The 25,095-nt window shown below is 38.2% G+C and overlaps 1 protein-coding gene across 4 annotated transcripts in view; it reads right to left on the reverse strand.

The window, feature by feature from the left end:
- Positions 1-25,095, reverse strand: part of CTNNA2 (catenin alpha 2) — a 1,098,262-nt gene that overhangs the window by 854,389 nt on the left and 218,778 nt on the right. For all 4 annotated transcript variants that reach the window (XM_053664696.1, XM_053664695.1, XM_053664693.1 and 1 more), the window contains exon 3: positions 14,642-14,837. In XM_053664696.1, coding sequence (XP_053520671.1) covers positions 14,642-14,837 — 196 coding nt within the window. The remainder of the gene's footprint in view (positions 1-14,641; positions 14,838-25,095) is intronic.

Genomic DNA, 25,095 nt, shown 5'->3' on the forward strand with positions numbered 1-25,095 from the left:
ATGATTTTACTCATATGTGGGATATAAAACTAAAAGCAACAAATGAACAAACAAGAAAAACAAAGAACTAACAGGCACAAACCACAGTATGGTGGTTACCAGAGAGAAAGGAGGTGGGGGGGAGGGGAGAGTGGGCCAAATATATGGTGACAGAAGAGTTGATTTTGGTGGGCACACAACGCAATACACGGATCATGTATCATAGAATTGTACACTTCAAGCATATATAATAGTATCATTATCACCCCAATAAATTTAATTTAAAAAAAGGCCCCTAGCTGGTGTTGCTCAGTGGATTGAATGCTGGCCTGCAAACCAAAAGGGTCACTGGTTCAGTTCCCAGTCAGAGCACGTGTATGGGTTGTGGGCCAGGGCCCCAGTAGGGGGCATGTGAAAGGAAACCACACATTGATGTTTCTCTCCCTCCTTTCCTCTCTCTAATATTAATTTTTTTAATTTAAAAATAAGAATAAAAAATTTAAAAAAAGAAATGGAAGCTCCTCAGGGGCCTTACCAAGTTTTGGTGGACTAATTGAAATTCAATAGACAATCAACAAAATGAAAAGGCATCTTACAGATGGAAGAAAATATGTGCAAATCATGTGTCTGATAAGGGGTTGGCATCCAAAATATACAAGGAACTCATAAAACTCAACAGCAAAGAAACAGATAATCCAATTTAAAAATGGGCATAGGACCTGCACAGGTATTTTTCTAAAGCAGACATACAAATGGCCAAAAAATATATGAAAAGATACTCGACCTTAGTAATCATTAGGGAAAAGGCCAATCAAAACAACAAGGAGATCACCTTGCACCTGTTAGGATGCCTATTATCAAAAACACAAGAGATTAAAAAAAAAGATTTTGGCAAGGATGTGGAGGAAAATAAAACTTGTCCACTGGTGGTGGACATGTAAATTGGTGCATCCTCTATGGACAATAGCATGGAGTTTCCTCCAAAAATTAAAAATAGAATTACCCTATAATCCAGCAATCTACTTCCAGGTACTTATCCGAGGGCATGTAATCAATATTTTGTAGAAATATGTGCTTCCCCATGTTCATTGCAGCATTATTCACAATAATCAAACATGAAAACAACTAAATGTCTACTGATGAATGGATAAAGAAAATGCAGTATGTATGTATGCATGTATGTATGTGTTCATTCCATTATAAAATTACATAATATATAATGTATGTGTATATATTACATATGCATATATTATATATTATATAATTATAATTCCATTATAAAAGTGTATCATGGAATAGTATTCAGCCTTTACAAAGAAGAAAATCCTGACATCTGTGATATAAATAAACCTTGAGGGCATTAAGCTTTGGGAAGAAAGTTAGACAGGAAGACAAATACTGTACAATCTCACTGATATGTAGATTCTAAAAAAGCTGAACTCATGCAGTCAGAGAGTGTACCAGTGGTTGCCAGAGTTTAGGGCGGGGCAGATGAGGAAATGCTGGTCAAAGCAGACAACTCCCAGTTATAAGGCAGGATACAAGGGGATGTAATGTGCAGCATAATGATCGCAGTCAACTATCATGTACCGTACATTTGAAAGCTTCTAAGAAAGTAGATCTTAAATGTTCTGACAATAACACCAATGATAAAGTAATAATGATGTGAGGTAAGGAATGAGTTAACTAATCTTAGGTTGATAAACATTTTGAAATATATATATATGTGTATCAAATCTTCACATCACATACCTTAAACTTACACAACGTAATATGTCGGTTATACGTCAACAAAGCTGAATGAAATTTTAAAAGCCCAACCCATAGTTGAGCATATTTAGCCTTAATTCTCATCCTCTTTCTTTTCAAGAAAACAAGACAAAAATACACACTTTAAAGAGAGTTAAAGAACATTTCATTTGAAGATTTCATTTTGTATATGAAAAGTCAGAGCAGAGATGACATAGACCTGCTCAGCCGAAACACAGCCTAGTTAATGGCGACACCATTCTATTTCCTTCTCTTGAGGAAAACAAACAAAAATCAGCAGAGTTCACAGGAGATTACTGTACAAAGAAGAGCAATCACTTGCAATTGAGAGCTTTTCAAATGGAAAGGAGACACAATTATAGTCACAATTATAATAGCCACAATTATATTTTAAATGTTGCATTTTAATTTCATTAGGTAATAGAGATGACTGCTACTGTTTCAATGGAAGCCCATCGAGAACTAGGTCAATATTTTTAGTTGTGACATTTAAGAAATTACCAAAGCAGTAAGTTCACAGAGCCTACAATACGATGTAAACCAATTAGTTTTTCTTTTCTGCTTCTACTAAAAGATTACGTTGTAATGTGTGTAAATATTTAATATTTTTTTAATTTTCATCCCTTAAAATGCTCCCACGTGAATCTTCATCAGGGAATAATAATATAAGAACAACAAACTGAAGCCCATTCACACACAGTGCTCATTTTAAGGGCGTTTAAAAAGGCAATGTTATTAGTTTCATGGTTTTAAAAAAGCAATCATCCTTGAGCTCAAATTTCATTCCATCCATGAAAGCACAAACAGTACAAAGAGAACCTGAAACTAATAGGATATTTTATGCCAATTATACCTCAATTAAAACAAAAAGAAAGTACAAAGAGCAATGACAAATACTGAAAATACTTTTATTTCAACAACATACATCGACTTACGTATCATTAATTATTTTTGTTTAATTTCTAACTGTATTTTCTCATCACCATTTCACCCTCTTATACACTCTTTCCCCCTGCAATCACTACACTGTTGTCCGTGTTCATGAGTGCTTTTTCCTTTTTGCTGGATCCCTCTACCCCCTAACTGCCTTCTCATGCTCACAGCTGTCATTCTGCCCTCTATTTATCAGTCTGTCTCTATTTTGCTTATTAGTTCAAGCTTGTTCATTAGATTAAGGCTAATTTGGCTTAATAGCATTAACAAATTTGAGTTATTCTCTGATTGTTAGAAGTATGTTTTAAAAGTATAACTTCCAGTAAATCCTACCAAGAGTTTATTAAATCTTTATGATCATCTACATTGAAATAATAAGAAATATGAATGAAAGCATGAATTTAACCAAAACCAAACAGAAATCTAAATATTTGCTTAAAATATATAGCTTTCCAGCTTCTTTTCTAGTTTCACAATGGAAAGTGTCTTTAAAAGTAACTGAGTATTCGCATATTTATTCAACTTGAAAAATTATTCATATTTCTTGAATTCTTTCATTCTGGCATTTATCTAATTCTTAAAATTTCATGAATTAGATGGGACTGGCATTACTACCTGACAAACAAGAACTGTGATACAAAATGGCTAGTGTGCATCAGGTCATACAAGTGGCTTTGTCAGAACTGAACCGCTGCTGTCCTCAAGAAGTACACACGGAAACCCTGTCTGGTATCCATGCCACAGCTTCCATTTGGTATATTAAGGGTCTTTTAAGAGAAATTCAGCACCAAACATATATATATATATATATATATATATATATATATATATATATATATATACACACACACACTCTCATCTACATATACAATTGTTGCACATTCACAAAGAATCACTTATCAACTGTTACCCATTGTGATGGTTAGTTTTATGTGTCAACCTGGCCACGCCTCATGACCCACTGATTCAATCAAGCACAAATACTGCTGTCAAGGCCTTTGTAGAGGTGGTCAAAACCTGTAACAGCCGACTTTAAGCACAGGAGACTACTATTAATAATGTGGCAGGCCTTAACCAATCAGGTGAAAGATCTTAACAGCAAACACTGAGAATTGCCAGAGCAGAAGAAACCTGCCTTAAGCCCGCCGCACCGACCCCCGTTTGAGTTCCCAGCCCACCAGTGCGCCCCACTTCTTAGCCCCACCACCTGGTGAACAATTCTTAAAATAAGTATCTTAGTATCCATGTGCATCTCCTAGTGGTTCTGTTTCCCTGGGGAACCTCAACTGACATACTGTGCCTATCTTCTCTTTCAGTTGGCTTAGAAATAAACAAAAGAGAGAGACCGAGAATATAGTTCCTACTTTGTTCTTTACAGAGGAGTTAGGAAAGGCCTCCCTGAGCAAGTGTTTTAAATTGGCATTTATATAATGCTTCCTATGTATCAGTCACTGATTTAAGTGCCTTGCCTGGGTTAACAACTACCCCATGTAAGAGATACTATTATCATTCCCACTTTCCAGATGATGAAACTGAGGCCTATGGGGAATTAAGTAATTCACCTAACATCACGCAGTTAGTAAATGCTGGGGTCAAGATTCAAATGCAGGTTGTTTCCTTCCACAACCTGTATATATTTTTAATATATATATTTTTATTGATTTTAGAGAGAGAGAAACATCAATTTGTTGTCCCATTCCTCCTATTCATTGGTTGATGCTTTTATATGTCCTGACCAGGGACTGAACCCACAATCTTGGGTTGTAGGGGATGAAGCTCTAACCAACAGAGCTATCTGGCCAGGACCATAACCTGTGCTCTTAATATTGTGCTATTCTGCCTTAAAAAACTAATGAATTTGGGATATATTTTTGAGCTACGCTGTTAAAATTACAACATGACTTTGGATGTGAGGAATCAGAAGAAAGCAATAATGAGTAACCCTCATGCTATTGACTTAAGCAACCAGACTTTTAGTCCCATTTCTATATGAGGGAAAAAATGAGGGAAGGTTTCAAAGGTTCTGAGTGAAGGCAATATTACATGAAATTGTCTACAGCTAAGGTCCAGAAGTAAAAAACTTTGGCATTTTTGGCATATAGAATGAGATCAATAGAAAAGAAATAAAGCCTAGGCCCAAGCCTGGAACATACAAATATTTAGAATGTGGGACCAGAAAGAGGTAAGAAAAAAAGGCAGTATTGCTGAAGCCAAAAGAGGTGAGAAAAGAGGGTGACTCAGGGGTGGCTGTCAACTCCACATGATGCTACTGAGGTGCTGAGCAAGGACGCAGAGGGAGACATGGCCAGAGGTGCCCGACAGCCGAACCCAATGGCTGCGACCACAGCAGGTTCCACGCAGTGGTCAGCCGAGAGCCAGAAGAGTGTGGATGGAAAAGAGGCTACTCATGTGTAGGAAATTATTTTTAACTCCTAGAAAATAAATTTACGATAGAACAAGTACAGCAAAATATTAATGGCAAATTTAGGTGGTGGTTTTGCAGATACAGGAATTCCCTGTAAAATTGTTTCCACTTTGCCGTCTGTTTGAACATTTTCCTAATAAAAGTCTGTGAAAATGGATGAGAAGCATGGACGGCCACATTCAGGAAGGTGGTTCCCTGGCCCAGGCTGGGCAGTGGAAGCAAGAAGGGAAGGAAATGCCGAGACTGAGGAGGAAGCAGGCAGCTTCTGCTGCGTTAGAAAATGTTTTATTTATTAAGCAGAGGGCGCTGCATTCTGGTTTTCCTATTCCTGGTGTACTTCTGGATACAGTATACTGCACAATAAAAATAAAAGTGATTGTGGAGTAAGAAAATCGAATAAGTGAGTATGGATTGTTCCTTAAAAAATCTATATTAAAAAAAAACAGAAAAGTGAATCAGTCGTTGGAGGGGGTTTGCAATTAAGAAGTTTTTTTTTTTTTGTCTTAACATACATATTTGTCTGCTTTTTGGACTGTTTGAATAGAAAGGAAGAAATGGGTATTTCCAGAGTGGGATAATCACTCAAGTACAGTCAGTCCTCCAAAAGGGGACAGAGGAAGGGACCGTGAGTTCCAGTAAAGGAACTAGCCTTTGGGAGATGAAGTAGCTCTTCTTTCTTTTTCCCTCCCTCCCTCCCTCCCTCCCTCCCTCCCTCCCTCCCTCCCTCCCTCCTTCCTTCCTTCCTTCCTTCCTTTCTTTCCTTCTTGTTCTTTTCTTTTTTTTTTTGTGACCCATGGGACCATGAGAATAGATATACAGTTATCAGTCACTGAGTCTTGGTTTAAGAAGAGGTCATTCATCCCTGGCCTCTCCTGTCTCATTTCCTCTCTATTTTAATTGGAACTCTGTTTTCAGCTTGAGATGGGTAAGATACATGCTTAGCTTTGAAATGCTGAGGTGGCATCTCCACTATTCATGGTAAGATCTGATTCTTCCATTGCCTATAAGTCACTCTAGAGGGCTGGTCTTCTGGGTCCTTATATAAGTATGCCCTTAACAAGATTCGTCTTGGTTTTGGAAGCTTTTTGCCTTGCCCCATTTATTCGGTTTTCCAAAGTAGAGTCCCATCTAAAAGCATGCTCCCTCAGGCTCAGTTTCTGCAGCACCCCAGCTAATGAAGACCGGCCAGGCTGCCTTAAATTGCCAGCATGTATCATAATTAGGGATGCATCCACAAATTAGCTTCTTAGACCATCTTACCCTGTTGTTATTCAAGATGTTTATGTCAAATGGATTTCTGATTGAATTACAGACTTAGCTATTAGAGAGGAAATGCTTGATAACCAGGTTTCTTTCTTTATCTTTTTGTGGGAATGCAGACTATTTCCTTTCATGCATGGTTGGGGTCAGATGTTCAGTTTAAGGAATTTCCCTTCAAACATAGTAGATTTCAAATGAAATGGAGGTGATTTAGTGGTTTACCCGAAAGATAATATACTGTGATAACAAAGATCATAAAACTTTACATTTACAACTGGCCTGTTAAGAAAGCATATGAGCCCAGTTGTAGCAAAAGGCAATGGCCTCCAGGCTTTAGAGCCTGCTCCGTGCTAAGGCTGATGGCAAAAGCTCTATCCCATCCAATCGTTTGCTCTACACAAAAGTCTCTAAATTCTGTGCGGGGTCAGAATCACTTAACTCATGCAAACACTCGTGCAGAAAGAGTTAAGCAGCCTGCTCAAGGCACACAGCACATGTGGCAAAACAACTGCAGAGCTGGGCTTTAAAGCGGGTCTGCTGCCACCCCACTGTGCCCCTCCGGTCCCCTTGCCTGCCCTGGGTAGATAAGCACTCACAGCATGTCTGGGCACTAATGTACATATGCATTCACCATGTTCCTGCTCCTCTCTACATGGTCTCCGACCTTGCTTTCTTTCTTTTTCTCCTTGGATTTCTATTTTCTTTCTTATTGTGTTTTGTATCACCTTGAAAGCCTCTTTAAATCTTTTCTGTGAAAGGCAAGAACGGTTTCACTTAGGCTGACAAGTTTGGACCTCAATAAAGTGTATTGAAGGAAGCAGTCCTGAACTGGCAACCTAGATCTCTCATTTGATATATAGAGAGGCATGATTTACCACTCTTTGTAAGGCAGTGCAAGGATAAGAATACTTCAGTCTCCATGTGGTGTTTGTCCTTGCCATTTTTGCTAAGCACATCAGCAGACAGTGTTTTTTAATTATTATTGCACACTTCAATTAACAATGTATTAAAATTGGATCATTAATTGTGACAAATGTGCATCAGTGATGTACAGTATTAATAACAGGGTGAACTGAGTATATGGGAACTTTCTGTACTACCTGAAAATCTAAAATTATTCTAAAATAAAAAGTTTATTTTAAAAAATTAAACAGGGCTAGGTAATTTTGTGTAGATTGAGATTTTGATTCAATGGAATAAATATCTATTTTGAGTTAACTGGATTAGCTCTATGTAAAAAAAGTCAAACCATCTTTCAAAATAGATGTATCATTTTGTGTCTGAATGAATGAAAATACCTGTCATTCCACAACCTTGCTAATGTTCACTATTGTCAAATTTGGGAGATTTTATTGATTCTAGGAGTCATGTAGTGAAATCTCATTGTTGCTTTAATTTGCATTTCCCTGATGACAGATGATGTTGAATTTTCTTCATATGCTTATTAGCCATCTGTACATCTCCTTTGACAACAGGTGTGCTCAGGTCTTCGTGCATTTTTTAATTGTTTGTTCCTTTTCTTATTGTTGATTTTTTAAGAGTTCTTTATGACAAGAAACTTATAAAATATGTAACTTAGAAACATTTTCTCGAACCTATGGCTTGTCTTCATTGTCTGTTACAGAGAAAATTTTTAAATTTTAATATTAGGGTGTTCATGAATTGATTCTTTCATGCATCAAGCTTTTGGTCATCCCATTTTTTAATCATACTTCTCTTAGTCTGATATCACGCTGGTTAATTTTTTACTTATTAATTGCCAGTTCCAACTCAGAGCGCAATAGTCCTATAGTCAGAGAATAACTTTTTTTCTTTATTCTGTATTCCAGAACCCAAAATAAAGCCTGTGCATAGTAAGCACTCAATAAATAGCTGTTGGTGAATTAGTCAACTAATACATATGAACATTGTTCAGCATCAATAATGTTGTATATAAAATATGGATAATAATACTTCAAATGACTAACGGAATGATGTTGAGATGATATACGCAAAATCTCTTATGAAGCAAGTGGTGACCAATAAATGGGGGTTACTGTTATTCTTGTGAAAGATTACGGCATTTCCATAAGCCAAGGGCTTCAGAGAGAGGGATGAAAGAATAGAATCTGCCATCCCCTCCCACTATGTTGCAACAAGGGCCACACAAAGAACTCTAGGCTGACACAGGGCAGTGATTTTCAGATTTTAACCACTGTACTACAAATATTTTTGAAACTTGCAATAACTATTTAGTCAGGGGCACTGACCTCTTTTCACTTAGATTATTAAATTAAAAAAATGAACAGCCAACATGATGATGGCCATCTGGTGTGCATGAATCAAAACTATACCTATTTTTTGTCAGATAAGAAGAATATATTTTCGGTATGTCGAAAATTTTAGTAATGAGATTGTATGTGCCATGAGATGCAGAAGGTTAAAAGTCACTGACGCAGGGTGTTCCTGAGCCCTCAACTGGGCCTTCGAACTTTGGCATACAAATGTATTTTACTTAGTCAAAGATGCAACAGTTAAAAGTACTGCCAATGGTAAAATCATTTTCAATGAAAAAAAGACTAACTAACTAACCATGATGTTTATAAAGGTATAATGAACTTGGACTCTTAGTGACTTTCAGTCTTTGAAAGCATTAGGATGTATTTGGGGTACTACTAGAAAAAGAGATTCATTCTAGTGTTATCTCACCATACTGAATCTAGGTTTGGGCTAAGCCAGAGAGTTTAATTTGATAGGCATCTCCCACCCTCACCCAGGTGTTTTTGAACCAGGTGGTTTGTGAACTTCTCTAAGAAACACTTGGAAAGGAAGCCCAGATGTGGAAGGAGAGGAGCAACCATGGGAAGGACAGTGGGCAGCAGTGTGTGGACACAGCAGGGCTTCACCAGACCCCCAGCTCAGCCGCACTCCGAGTCACTGGCCAATGCAACTTTAAGGTCTGCCCTTGGTGGAAATGATAAATGTGCACTTTATTATATTACTTGAAAAAACATTATTTTAAAAATTAATGGATCTAGACTTAGCAAAGCCCAACCTCAAAGAGGCGAGATCGTAGAGAGAAGTGAGTTCTCTTTCCCTCTGTAGCCTAGAATCTGCCTCTCACATGTTCATTTTCTGTTACAGAATTCTTTCCTTCCCTGAGCTGATCCCTGCCACTGCAGACCTGCTCACCTAGCCTCCAACCACAGAGGAGTGAAATCTCCCCCCATGACCAACAGGACTCCACCTCAAAACCCAGTACCGCCCATACAAAGGTAGTCAGCAGCACAGCACAGAAAAGAAAGTCCAATATCTCTAGGACACACAAGCATTCAGGATGCAAAGGGTAGAGGCACAACGTAAGGAATACTTGGGGAAAAGGACCAGCAGAGGAGCAGCAGAAGCACTGTAATATCCTCAGCTCTCCTCCTTCGAGAGGCAAACCTCTGCAGAAAGTGCTGTAGGAACTCTCCTCTCCCTGTGGTGCTTTTTCATAGGGACACTGGAGGGGAAGGGGCAGGGCTACGTGGCAGCAGAAGCCTGTTGGGCAGAGCAATGGCCTCTGATGGGATCTCAGCTGAAGAGTTCAGACAACTGATAGGGACCGGAGTTTCAGTTGAACCAGCTCAATCTACCAGCACCCCATCCCGCCTCTGAAGTGGTGCAGGGGGAGAAAGCCACCAGGTCATCAGGAAGAAGAGGCTAATCTCTCTTCAGAAACGTGAAAACATCTTTCCCTCTCCCTATACTATTCATTCTCAGCCTTGTTCTGTCTGACTCGGCTTTCTGGTCCTCAGTTACTCAATAAATATTGATTGGGTAAACAATAACAATAGTGGAACTAGTTGATATCACTATATCACTCCACATTTAATATTGTATTAAAACAAATAAAAGCCTACATGGGCAGTGGGTGGTTTGACTATATCTTTGACTGAGAAAATGGTTCCATCAGGAAACTACTACCTCTTTTATCTGTACTCTGCTGTCACTCGGCTCCATGAGATCCCTCTGAAAGTTGGGTTAAGCCAATGTACCTCTCTGTCTACACATCTTGGTAGCTGGGCCATGTCTTAATTGTGTTGATGAAACACTACGACAATTAAACAATTATACTCTATGTATCAGACAGAGAGTGGATAATCAGAGAAGGTTGGTGGCTGAAGACAGAAACCCAAGCGAGTTTTCCATGGCTTAAGAAAGAGGGTGTGGGAACATAAAAATGAAATGGCTTACAACCAATTGGTGTTACACCATTAAATGGATGTCCTAATTGATAAATGTGAACAGCAGTGCCTACCTTTCAAAAGACCACTTTCAGATTTACTTTAAATCTAAGAAGATTCACAAAGACAATATGTGAGTATCCCATTATAACACAAGGTTTCCTATTAGAGTCCCAAATATCTACAGGAACAAAATGAAATATTTGCAGAAGATAGTTCAGTGACAACCCAAGAAGGGGACGGTTGCCTCTCCTGTGTGTATCCTTTACTTCACCATCCAGCATCTATTCCTTCTTTAGATTTAGCTATGGTCCCTGTAGGTTCCTGAAAATGCACATTTTAAATATAATTAATGACAACTTCTTAGCAAAATTCAAGGCATTTTCTCATTGTTCATCCTCCATGATCTCCGAAGAATTTGACAAATTGCAACAACACTCTCACATCTCCATTGATCACTGTCTCATCTGCAACACACTTCTCTGAATTTCAAGACTCCATACTCTTGGCTCTCTGGTCAGACTTCGAGGTATGCCTTCCCGATCTAATTTATTTCTGTTCCACCTTCCCATCCTTTTGGCTTTTCTTCCAAAAATTACACCTACATCCCTCTATTCTTCTCTATCTCTTTACTGGCAAATATTCAAAGAAAGCTCTGTCTCTGAAAGCTTCATTTATCAACTCCAGAGACTTCCAAATTCCTCTGATTCCCCAAAGTTCCAATTCCATAGCTTTAACCATCTGCTAGGCACTTCCCCTCATTCATCAATGTTTAAAATCAAATTGGTTCTCTCTGTTCATCCCTGCCACCTCTTAAGATGTACCAATTAAGTTGCCCTAGGCCAAAACCTTAGAATGAATGTTTGCTCCTCTCTTTCCTTCAACAAGTAGCAACACTTTTATTCTTTTTTTTTTGCAATGCCTCTAACATCTAGTTTCTTATTCCTGTTCCTTTTGCCACTACCCCAATCCTAGACTTTCAAAGTATTGTGTTGTTGTTTTTTTCGTGCAATATTACAACAACACCCAAACAATGCCTGAGTCTAACCTTTGTCTGATTTAGTCAGCTTTTCATGAACTTGTCAAATTAATCTTTCTAAACTATCACTTCAGTGGACAGAAACCAACAACGTAACTGATGTTTTTCTCTCTCCCTTTCTCTCTAAAAGCAATGAAAAAATGTCCTCAACTGAGGATAAAAAAAAACCCTGAAAAAGAAGATAGGCAATATTAAAACATGTGCGATCTACTCATGCTGAATTTTTTAAAGTGGCACTACTTTTGATCATTTGATTTAAAAAAGCAAACCAATTCAACAGCAAAAGACCACTTCCAATAGATTCAGTTCCTACACTACATATTATTTAATAAGTAAGAATGTAAGGATGCTAAAGCCACTTTAAAGGAGGAAATGGTTTCTAAATGTGAGTTTTTTAATAATTTCTGAATATCACCTTACATACTAGAAATATTCTGACAAAAGGAAAAATATTGTCTTTAAAAATTTCCCATAACTAAATACTCCTGTCCTACTACTCACTTGTTGCTCTCAGTTTCCATTCTCTCCCCATCTCTGTGAAAATTAAGTCCTGCTGTTGTTTGTAAATAAAACCTGGGTAACGGCCAAACAGGAAAAGTGGGCAAAGCCAGACAGTGTAAGGAGATCGAGCAGTAACGAGCCGGGGAGGGGAAAAAGCAGATACGAGAACCCATGGGCACAGGATTGGAAGGTAGCCTGAGGGCTGTCATCGGGGAAGAGAGGTACCTTCCACACATGACAGGCCACTGAGGGCATGGAGATATTGAAGAGTGACAGAAACAGGAGAGACGAGTTTTGCCAGGAGAATGTTTGTTATTTTGTATAATATAGCAATGTTGCCTTGTACTAGACACTGTTCAGAGAAAGAGACAGGTGGCAGTGTGTGTCACACAGGAGACATGGAGGTGCCATTTCGGATGCATGATTTTTCTGTAACGAGAAATGAATACAAACAATATAGGGAGAGTTTAAAATATTCTCTAGAAAGAGTCACCACTGTAAGCTGCCCTAAATTAGCATCTGCAAAAGTTCTCGCTCTAATACTGCTAGGACAGTCTAGCCAAAAACCGTCAAAAACACCATTTTGTATAAGTGCCAAGAAACAAAAACATTAATTTCTACAAAAGGTATCTAACTAACTTCCTGCAGGAAAAAATAAGGGAAAGCTGAGGTTTTTGAAGAAACTAAAAGGGAAAATGCATCACTGTAAATTACAAATTCTTTGAGGAAGTAGCCTCAGGACCAGCAGGTCAAAACCCTCTCTCCACAGGGAACAGCCCATCTGAAGTGTGATGGTTTCACAGTACACGCATTTGTCAAAACTTATCAGATTGTATGCTTTAAATGTGTGCAATTAATTATGTCAGCCAATCTAAAAAAAAGAAAAGAAAAGAAAGAAGAAAAAGAAATTATCCAGGCTACAGCTGCATGAGAACAAACAAGTGTCCATCAGTAGCTCAGAAGGAACACCAGTTGTCGATAACACTTAAAAACTTGTAAGGTTGCACATTGCTAAAACACATACACAGACATACTCCATCCACACTGAGTAAACCATGTGTTAGCTTTACAGATTAAAGTAACATTGACATGGGTACAATGTAAAGGAAGTGACCTTGCAGGGGGCTAAGGTGGCCGCATGCAGAAGGTGGTGGTTGCCACGGAAGAAGGGCTGCTATTTCCCAGGTCTGAATATCCAGTTGTGCATTTTAGAGTTTGTAGGTTTATAAGAAGAAAGGGAAGAGAACTTTCATTCAGCTATACCTCCATTCGCTCTCAACAAATGTTCATTGAAAATTTTTGAGTACTAAGCACTGCATATCATTGATCAGCCAAAGATGCATGGTATGGTCTCTGTCTTTACTGATTTATACTTTGGCAAGAGAGAAAGTTATCATTCCAGTCAGCCCACAAATATTAAACTATCCTGTGCAGTGACAAGGAACAGGGCCACGGCAGGGAGGGTTTCCCTGGGAAGGGGTCCTTTCAGCGGGGATCCACAGAAGCCATCCTCAACCAGGTGAGAGGGGACAGCATGCACAACGGCCCGGAGGCAGCTAAAACGCGATTTTTTAAATAACTGAAATGAGAATTCATCCATTTCAGAGACATTTAGGAGTTAAAATCTACGGGACTTTAGAGTAGATTATATCTGGAAGAAGAGAGAGATGACAAGAATGATATAGCAAGATTTCTGCAGGGTGCAACTGGATACATCTGTGTGGCCATTAGAGGTAAAAAATGCAGGAGGGAGGCCAGCCTGGGGAGAAGATTTCGGTTTTAATTCATGGTGCCTTAGAATTTTCAGCTAAAGATGCCAAATAGACAAATGCTTTGAAAACATAGCCTAGGGACCAGTGGTTGCCAGGGGCTAGGGAGAGAGGGGAGTGGGGAGTTCCATGTAATAGAGACACAGTGTCAGTTCTGCAAGATGAAAAAGTTCACGCAACAAGGTGAGTATACATTACTGAAGCGTACACTAAAAAACAGGTAAGTGGTACATTTTCTTTTTATCCATTTTAACACAGAATTTTTAAATATGGTGAACAAATAGCATTTTAGCTACCTAGTGAGCTAGATAATTGATCAAGCCATCAATGACCAGAGAGCTAGATTTTGGAAGAAAGCTATGACTGAAAGTATCAGTTGGGGAACCACACAAAGCAACAATAATTTATTACACGACTTTAATTTTCTCCTCCCTCCATCTTTAAAATCCTGGCATTTGTTGTCTCTATCAGCATGAGCTCTTCTCATCCTGTTCTCAAGAGTCTGTTTTCATCTACTGAGAGAAAACAACATGAAGTTGTTTGAAGTCACATCAGCCCTTGCAGTGCAGCTGTGCTGTACTGGCACCGCAAAAGAAAAAAACACCTCTATTCGTCCATGGACCTAATTCTAGCAAATATTTTAAACAGACAAGTGCAGACACAGAGCAGGGAAGCAAAGACCAAATCCACTGATTCTAGACAGAAATCCACGGTTTACTCACTCAAACACATCGCTCTTGAACAATATTACTCTGCCTACCTTGTTTGCGCACATCTTCCACGGCAGCAATCAACTCTTCTTTGAGATCTTGACTCTCCTTAGCGATCTGCTCCCCCTTCTCCAGGAAGTTCTGAGTGGCTTGCTCTACAGACGCAGCCAGCACATGGGCTTTCTTCGACCTCCCTTTCTTTTTACCAGATGGGCCTTTGTTGCTTGTGTTAACAAGGGTCGTCACCTTAAATACAAAAGAAAAACTGTAAACTGACTCTGCAAAACTGCCTAGATATAACATTTTATCATCGCTTAATGTTTAAATATCCCTTGTTTATTAGATCATAAATGCACACCATAGAGCTTTACCTGAAGTAAAATGTGTAATGATATGAATTAATACAGAAAGTCATTTATTTAAGGCAGAAACATAAAAGTGCAGTACGCAAACAAGTAGAAAGAGCAGACATGTCTGTAGTTCAAAGTTTCTAGTTCCCTGGAAGTTGTACATTCATAAATTGACAAATACGATGTTTGTTGGAACACCAGCTTCAGGGAGGAAAGAGAGTAAAACAAAATGTGGAACTGCCTCTGGGCCCTGAGTTGGGAGAACCAATTCCCAGCGCTGGGCAAAAGAGCAGTTACCATAATAAACACTGGACTGTCAATTCCCATTACTTATAGGTCACCTACCAAGTATTTTTGAAGATTAGTTCTCATTTCATCTTTTAAAAACAAAGTGATAAATTTAATTGGAGGAGATTCAATGATTAAACCTCAACATTTGGTTAACCAGCTAAAACTTTCAGAATTGAAATCAGATTTGCATTATCGCTCGTCTTCTAAGCATCATAATTTGAATACGTATCTCAACTGCCAAACTTCCTTTGGCACTATATTTAAAGCTATTTAATTGGCTAACAGCCCTGGTTGGTGTGGCTCAGTGGATTGAATGCTGGCCTGTGAACCAAAGGGTTGCTGGTTCAATTCCCAGTCAGGGCACATGCCTGGGTTGTGGGCCAGGTCCCCAGTAGGGTGTACATGGAAGGTAACCACACATTAATATTTCTCTCCCTCTCGCTAAAAACAAATACATTAAATCTTTTTAAAAATTGTCTCACAAAGCTTGTAGTATCTTTCAACTCTTTATCTCTCACAGAATTAGGGACCTTCATTTTGTGCCAGTGAGAAGTTTGGGAGAGAAATGAATGCAATGGTTCCACATTCTTTTCAGCAAAATTTGCTGGCTTTTGTTAGCCCTGCATTTTTTTTTATCAGCTTCACAAGCATGCGGGTTCTGTGTTTTATTGCATTGATATTTGTCCCTCTTAGCAGAATGATTTTATTGGAGGTCATCAAGAAAGTTAGTCCACAGAAAAGTTCCAAAATGCTACAGTTTCTGCTGTTAACTCGAAATCTGAGAGCAAGCCATGTGACCATTGAAGTCACAATTAAGGTCCAGGCAATTTATGAAGTATGAGATCACATCAGAAGAGAAGACACACTGAATAAATGTGAACTAAGATGATGCATACAGGTAGAACCAATACTGAAGAAGTGGGTAATTCAGTGTTGGGCGCTATCACAGCCAGCTTTCTTTTGATTTGATTGCTAATTAGATGCAGCGAATTAAAGGACTCTATAAGGACACTTAAGTACAAACACTACACAAAATGAAAGAAATGTAGTCCTTGAGAATAAGACTGTCAGACAATGGTAATTAGCTGTAATATGTGCGTGCAGTCAGTATGTAACACATTACAGAATTTTCAGTTCCACCCACAAAGAGGCAGCCATCAGAAAAAAGACAGCCTTTTTTTTACAAAAGTTACTTTTCGGAGGTGCAAGAGTGTTCTCAGTAGTGAGGATTTACTCTAACACATAAACGCAGCACTTTCAAGGAGCCTCAGATACCCCAAACTCCAAACATAAGCAACAACATTATGCTGGAAACACAAGCCAACCCAGGAAACCCAACAAACAGGTGGGCAAAGGAAGGGAAGGTATAGGCACATCGGTAATAGCAACAAATTTTTTTAAAAGATGTTTTTAACTTTATTTTTATTTTTACTGACCATACTTGACATATGACATTGTATACATTTAAGATATATATTAAGATACATATTATATTAAGATAAATATATTATGTGTTAATTTGATATATATATATATAGTAATAGGATTGCTGCTGTAGCAACGTTTAACACCTCAATCACATTCCATAGGAACAGTATGCAACAGTTGTCTGTCTTCAGCATACTGTGCATTAGATGTCCTTTTCTGCTACGCTCTTCATTAAAGCAAAATGTTCCTCTTCTCACTGATATCTAATCTATTCTCATTTTATACAGAATTCTGAGCAGTTTTGATTTAACTTTTTAGTCTTCTCAAATTAGGAAAACAATAATAAATGGGGGAGGGAGCTGTTAACTTCAGGCACGTAGGTAGCTTTGGGGAGTAGGAGCTGATAGTAAGTCTACCGGAGCAGCTAAATGACTATACTGTGGGTTCATTTTTATAAAGGCAAACAAACTTCAATTCTTCTGTTACTTCATGGTACAAGCACTGTTGAGATGATGCTCATAATAACAAGCCTGTAGAAAGTGTCAGTTACGTGAAAAAAAAAAAATATGAAACACTACCAGGTAGTTTCTAAGAAAAATGTGATTACTTTCAAATGAAGCAAATCAATTCAATCTTCTTTTAGGAAAAGCTTTTGTTTACTCATGGGTGAAAGTATATGAAGGAAAAAAGAGAAAAAAAGGATAATGATGGGGTTCCATAAATATTCATATCTTAATCAGTTTAGGATAAAGAAATAATGTCAACTCTCCTCGTTGCTACTCGGTGTTTTGCTGGGAGACAAAGCCAACAAATGGCAGTCCTGCCCCACCCCTGCTGCCAATCCAAGGTTTGCTTTCCACAGATTCTGTTATCCAAGGTCAACACATCTAAAAATATTCGATGAGAAATTCCGGAAATAAAAAAATGCATAAATTTTAAATTGCATGTCTCCCAGAGTGGCATGATGAAACGTCCACTGCCCCGCTCTGTCCCACGGGAGTGTGAATCCTACCTTTGCCCACTGTGTCCCTGCTGGGTCTGCTTCCTGCCCTCTCGCCACTTAGTAGCCCGCTGGGTTTATCAGCTTGATGGTGTCACACTGCTCATGTTCAAGTAACACATACTCTACTTTATGCACATACATATAACTTATTACAATACCTATTATTATAAGTATACTTTTCTGTTATAGTTATTGGCATTAATCTCTTATTGTGACAAATTTATAAATTAGCTTTATCATAGTTATGTAACACATAGGAAAAATATAATGTATATAGGATTTGGTACTATCCACAATTTCAGGCATCCACTGGGGGTCTTGGAACATATGCACAGTGAATAAAGGGGCACTGCTGTAGATAACAAAAAAAAGAAAGAAAAGATAAATATTACAAAGGCAGAAACTAAATTATGTCATCCCTTATAGAGAATATGACTCTAGCAAGAAAATGTAAAAGAATTAAAAGTCAAAGTATTAGAACTACTATAAGAATGAAGAATGAGCCCTGGCTGGTGTGGCTCTGTGGACCAAGCACTCGACTATGAAGCAAAGGGTTGCTGGTTTGATTCCTAGTCAGTGCACATGCCTAGGTTGTGGGTCAGGTCCCCAGTATCAAGTGCATGAGAGGCAATCACACATTGATGTTTCTCTCTCTCTCTCTCTCCCTTCCCCTCTCTCTAAAAATAAATAAATACAATATTTTTAAAAACTTTTAAAAAAGAATGAAGAGTGAGGTGGCTACATGCTAAATAAATAATAATCTAATAGAACAGCAGTAACCAATGAAAAATCCAGTTTTAAATATCACATAATAACCATCATTTGTTATTAGGAGAGATAACCTTAGTACAAAATATAGAATGTTGTATGGAGAAAAGGATAAATTCAAGGAGGAACACAGAAGATGATTTAATTAATAAAGACACATGCCAATAAACTCTGGAGGTAACAGGCATCTTTGCATAAGGTTAGGTATCCAGACGGCCACTAGTTCTTGGGTAGATGGTACTTACAGACGTTTGAGTCTTTTAAATGATTGTTATTCAGTTGAAATTCTCGGCTGGATGTCACGCCTCCCTCCTACACAAGCAGGCTCTCTTTGTTATTCTCACACCAACCTTTACCGGAGGCAAGAGTCATTCAAGGTCCACACACTCTCCTTTCTTCCCTAACAATTTTGGCACACACCTTTGTACAGTAGGGGAGAAAGAAAGAAAGCAAGAAGTTCCAGCAACATAGACAAAAAGTAATAGCATGGTTATTGACACATAGAAATGGATATGATGTTTTCCAAGCCAGTAGACCGGTCCTACTTGAGAAGAAGGCTGTATGTGAGAGACATAGGAAATAAGGTTAGGCAGATGTGGTAGGACAAGCCCTGGAAAGGCTTTGAAATAGGAGTCCAGACTTTACTAGTCACTGCCCATTTTTTCTTAAAGAGAAGCCTATGTTAAAGTATCCATTTCCTCTTTCCATTCATTTATCAGCCCACTAAATTTTGCTCTTATCCTCACACCTCCTGTAGCAGAGCCCTTTTAAAGCTGATAACTCACTAAGGTACTTAATAAGTTGTCAAAATCAAATTAGTCTTATCTTATCGTACCACTCGGCCACATTTAGTGCAACAGACGCAATTATCCTTCCTCCTAGAAATATTTTCTGGCTAATTTTCTTAGCAATAATCTTTTCCTTCTCCAAACTCCTGTAGCTTCAAAAAGGACATTATCTACCATCAAATTTACTTTTCTCTGTACTCATTTTTATCTTCCTCCCTCATACGTGAGGAAAGGCATGCTATTACACACTACCCCTATGACTAATCTGATCGCATCCTCCAGAGCTGTTTCATTAGCGGTGCCAATTCCTCTTTTAATCTTGAACACCCCCCTCTCTTTAGGCTCCTCAATCTCAGCTTAGAAGGTTACTTGATTCCTCTTTAGATCCACTTCAAATACAGCCTCAACGTCTCTGCCTCTCATCAAAGAACAGAAGAAATCATACAACTCATACATAAGAGAATAAATGTTCAAAGGACCTGGGACCCTGACATAATGATGGTCCCAGTAAACCCTGGCCAATGAAAAACCTTAGCAATAGCCAGAGGATGGGCACCTTATTTTCAGATGTGCTGATGGTGTGACCTGAATATAAACCTGTGAGATCCAAGCTGGTATGGACTGCTGACCATTTAATGTCACTAAGTGTAGACCCTCTATTTTTGCACAATATCAGTAAGACAATGCCCAACACAATTTCATTCCTTTTTTAATGCATTTTATTTTATGACAATTTATCTCACTACGACCCTTCCACTTGATCAGTTCTCTGCTTCCAGGATCTCAATAGACACACAATACTTCTTTTTCCAAAACAATAAACAATTGTGAGGGCTCTGAGGCACTCTGTCTTGGCAACTCTGTCCCATCCGCCCAGAGCCAGCAATGGTATAATTTATCTAAATCTCATCTATATGGCAATCAACTGAAAGTGAGTTCTGCAAATGTCACTGTTATCTGGAGTCTGTTAAAATGTAGAATTGCAGACACCTCTAAAAAGGACCTGTATTTTAACAAGGTCTCTAGATAATTCACACATACATTGAAATCTGAGCAGCTCTGAATTCTAGGACAATGATTAACAGCCTTTATCATGCCTACGGATCACCTAGGTGCTTGCTAGAAGACACATTTCCATAGCTTACAGTGCCTCTGTTCAGGTAGGTCTGGGCCAGGGCATTTTGTATACATCGCATGAAATCATGATATATATGGATTATTGACTTCAGAAACAGGAGTTCATTTACAGCAAAAGAAAGACAAGGGAATTTACTGCTAAAAGTAAACGCTCCCTCTTATTTTAGTAACCATGACCTATCATGAGTTCTCAAAAAGAATGTGTTGATGAATTGATCATTTGATTCCTGGTTGGGAAGCCATCTCCTCTATTAAGCAGTTGCAAGGCATTTAGGAAGTGAGAACATGCCAGTGTGAATGCTGCAAACCAAGCAATGATTTGATCTCTAGAAGACCAAGGAAAGACAATCAAGAGCTGAACATAAAAATGATAAACTTGGGCATTGTTTTTTGCTAGATTCAGGCACTTCAAAGGTGTGAGTAGTACGTCTTTGTGAGTTCCACTGTTGATGAAGTTCTGGAGTATTTCATTTGTCATAATTACTCAGCTAACATAACACAGGGCTTTGATTACTGTGTAGCCTAAGAAAAAGCAAGACCTTAGTGAGTTGAATATTTGAGAAGAAAATTATCAAAATCAAATTGTTTATTCCAGGGACAACTGAAAAATCTAAAACAGATCTGAACGACTTCTAGTTCATTATCACTGTAAAGAAAGCCTACATACATGTTGCATTCAAGTTACTACTTTTTGCAGATGCGCCTTCAACTCTTATTACAAGGCAAGCCTTCTCACTCAGTTGCTCTGGTATGTATTTCTCAAATACTGAATATAATACCAAATTCAGAAAGTAACCCCAAAATAGATACTTTAGGATTTGGGTGCTGAGTTATTTTTAGAGCCAAGACAAGTAGCCAGTTACACCTATATTAAATTTTTTTCCCAGGCTAAACTTTCTGTGGATGTAATTTATGGAGCAAAACAATTAGGTAATATACCATCCATTCATCTTGTAGGTGAGAAGTGATTCAAACTTATTTCCCAAAAAGCATCTCAATACTGTCTGTGAGCCAAGATCAAACAGGGTGTCCTTCTCTTTAGGCATATGTTCTTCACAAGAACTTCAATTTCCATTAGAGGTTGTTAAATCGACAGTTTTCCATCAAGGCACGCTGTTTTATAAGTAAGTAGCAGCATAGAAGAGTTCCATTTCTCAACCTCCAAGGGGTAGGGTCTAGATTCACTGCCATCCAAAAGCTTGTGTGGAATAAACAGCATTTGGTTTGTTCGAAGGAAGTTCAGCTCATCTCTCTCTCCACCTATTATAAGATCCCCACCCCACTAAAGTAAAGCAGAGAAGCAAAGAGAAAGGGTGTTGCCCTAGACACTGGCTCAAATTCTATGGCCTTTGCAGGCTACGTGCACCTCAGCGGAGGGGAAAAAAGGCACACTGTGTTCACTCTGAGGTGACTGATAAGACATCATTCTTCACATTATACAAAGACGTTTATGTACGATTTCGGTACCAAAAATATAGGAGGTTCTCCCTAGAAACTGGCTTCATTTTATTTTATGGGCAGTTCGAGTAATAAATTAATGTTTCCTTTTCATACTGACATCAAAAAGTTTAACCCAAATTTGTGATCCCTCTCTAAACCAAATCAGCAATTATTATTACTGTCTTAGTCCCAATCTTTCCTCCTTATCAGCACTTGCAGTCATCTTGTCTCTTTTTTTAAATCACTTTCCTTTAAGGTCTGTTAGCCTTCTAGTACTTTACATATCCTGGAAAGCATCCTTAACTCTTTGCTGGAAGACACAAGGATATATTGCATTGTGTCCAACCCTAAGATAAACATTTTTTTGCACACTTTTAGGTACCCAAATAAGGATGAACCCTAAAATCTATTTCATTTAAAAGACATATTTGATGGTACTTTATATTTTTAGAAGGACTTAAAATATATATAATTTAGATATGATAAGACATGGTAAATCAAACACTAACAAGAAATAAATTTGTTCCCACCTTGGAGACAACTGTACTTGAACAATAATTTTTTTTAAAAAGAAAAAAGAAACAAACCCGTTTAAAGAATCTACTGAGAACCTAAAATCTGCATAACTTTCAATGTCCACACTCACAGCAATGAAAAGTTATGCTTAAAATGAAGACACTGAAGTAATGTCAGACATTCTCTGAAGGCACAATTGCTTACAATCAGGGACTTTAAGTGAGTAAGAAGGTGTTTCTGTTTTTTAAAATCCTAAATATTTTAATAATCAGAGCCCACCTGCGGCAATCCCATACTGTTTTGAATGTCCCTAAAAATGAAAGAATGACTAAACTGTGTTCATGACTCAGTTCTCTGTATTTACTAAAGTTAAAACGAATAAAACTAGGCTGTTCCAACAAGTCTGAAAGCACAATCAAAACATATATTTGACTCAATATTATGTTAACCGCACTCTACAGGGAATAATGGACAGTCGCTGGGATGCATGAAAATACCAGGACTCTATATTGTTTTTTGCCTAAAATATTTAAAAAACAAACAAAGCCAGACTAATGTTTCATATAAGGGCTTACTTATCCTGGTACCACCACCCCCTCTCTATATCAGATGCTCTTGAGCTACATAAATGGGGTACCTTGAGGGAAAGGGGAGCATAAATCTGAGAAATTGTCAGTGTTCATCTTACACTTTCATGTAAGTGTAAGCTCTGGTGCCGTAGATTCAAGGATTAACTGATTTTCAAACACATACACACACATACAGAGCCAGAAACACACTCACAAAATGGACCAGAAATTTTAAAAAAGACTCCTGCAAAGAAACTGAACTTGAAGATAGTAAAAATACAGGCACAAGTGAAGTAAGAGAAAATGCAAAGCTGGCTCTTCTCCCACTCTCAACACAGACTCTTTGTCAGCTACATTATGAGGCAAAAACAAAAGGGACTTGGACAGCAGTGTGGTAATTAACTGTGGGAGTGGGTGGTAGGATGGGTGGAGGGGGTAAAAGGGGAGAAATTGGGATGACTGTAAGAGAACAACAATAAAAAGTGATTTATAAAAAAAGACAGTCTAATCACAGCTGAGAACTTAGAATATGTATTTACATCCATTATTACTAACAATGACTCCCATCCCGTTTCCTTCAGATGTTAGCTAATAATGGCCTAAAACAACTATGACTTATAAAACTTTAAAAAGATGATGCACACAGAAAGTGTAGCCATTATAGCTACGTATTTTATATTTACTTGTTCTTGATGGAAACTCAGTTCATTTATTATTTTTATTATTCATGGAGAAGACGTCACGGTGCTACCAAACCTCCTTCTGTTTCCTAGGGTCACAAGACCAGCCTCCATCAACCGACGAAATCGTAGGCAATGGAAGGTGAGCAGTGGTGAGGTGCGAGTTTCTCAACCTGTAGCATCAAAATCCTCCTCCTGTGTTTGCTCCAGGCTGACAAATTTGAAAGCTGGGTGTTGAAAATGGTAAAGCCACAAGCTAGAAGGAGCTGGAGTCCCCGAATACTACCTTGGAGGAGAGTGATATATTTATAAGAAAGTGATATATCAGAAAGACTCTTCAGTTTTACATAATCAGATGAAAACTTCTACTGTGTAGACTCAGATTTTGAGGTTTATATGTGACAACAGACAATACTAACTATATCAGTGTATTAGTCATAGTTATTAGTTATAGAATAAAATACTTATTAAAGTTTATATCATTATTGTAAATGTTTCTACTTATGTATTTTTATTAAGCTATAATAGGCATACAGCATTATTTTTGTTTCAGGTAGACAACATAATTATTTGACACGTATACAGTGATTGGCAAAAATAATGCCCCTTTTATTACAAAATCATAAGCATGTAATTCTGTAGCATAACAATATCACATTCAAGCACATCATATGACATTTTAGGTGAAATGTTCAAATTAAAACTATAAATTGTTACACCCATTTTATTATCCTACTAACCAAAGTCAAGCAGGTGTGACTTCTGCTGGACCCTGTATATTGCAAAATGACCACAATAAGTCAAGTCCATCATCACACATAGTTACCATTCTTTTCGTTTGATGAAAGCTTTTAAGATGTACTCTCTAAGCAACTAATTTTCTTTCTTCTTTTCTTTCTTCTTACAAAGGTAGAAATTTATTTCAACAAAACGTGAAAAGAATACATCTGACTGAAGCTCCTTGCTCATCAGGGTATGCACCCATGGAACTCTTGATGAGACAAGTGCAGGCTGCTTCGTGAGTGAGGTGAACAGCACAGCAATCTCAGGTCTAGCAAGTCTTGGTCAATACGTCACTTACACTCCTCTTGCCTCAGTTACCCTGCGTGTGTAACAGGCTGCGGGAATATCGGATGGCTCACATTCTGTGGCTCCTTCTGACTTCTCCATATGAAAAACCCTTGTACAAGGTAAGATTTAATGTGTAGCACTCAGGAGATGGAGGAACAGGCATTACGGGGCTCTGGAGAGGAAATGGATCTGTTTAGTGTTTCACAGTTTGGCGGATGGAGTGGGGAGAGGTAAAGCAGCCTAACCCACCTCTGAGGAAATGCCAGGGCAGGCACAGCCTAGGACCAGCCAGATGCAGAGTCCAGGACTTCATGCCAGCTGTCAGTGTAGAGAGTTGTATTTATTCTGCAACTTTCAAATATACAGTATAGTGTTATTAACTATAGTCAACATGCTGCACATCACATCCTCATAACTTAATTTATAATTGTCTGTACAATTTGACCACTTTCGGCCATTTTGC

This window comes from Artibeus jamaicensis, unplaced genomic scaffold (assembly GCF_021234435.1).
Source record: "Artibeus jamaicensis isolate MK-2021 breed Jamaican fruit bat unplaced genomic scaffold, CSHL_Jam_final contig_384, whole genome shotgun sequence".
NCBI lineage: Eukaryota > Metazoa > Chordata > Mammalia > Chiroptera > Phyllostomidae > Artibeus > Artibeus jamaicensis.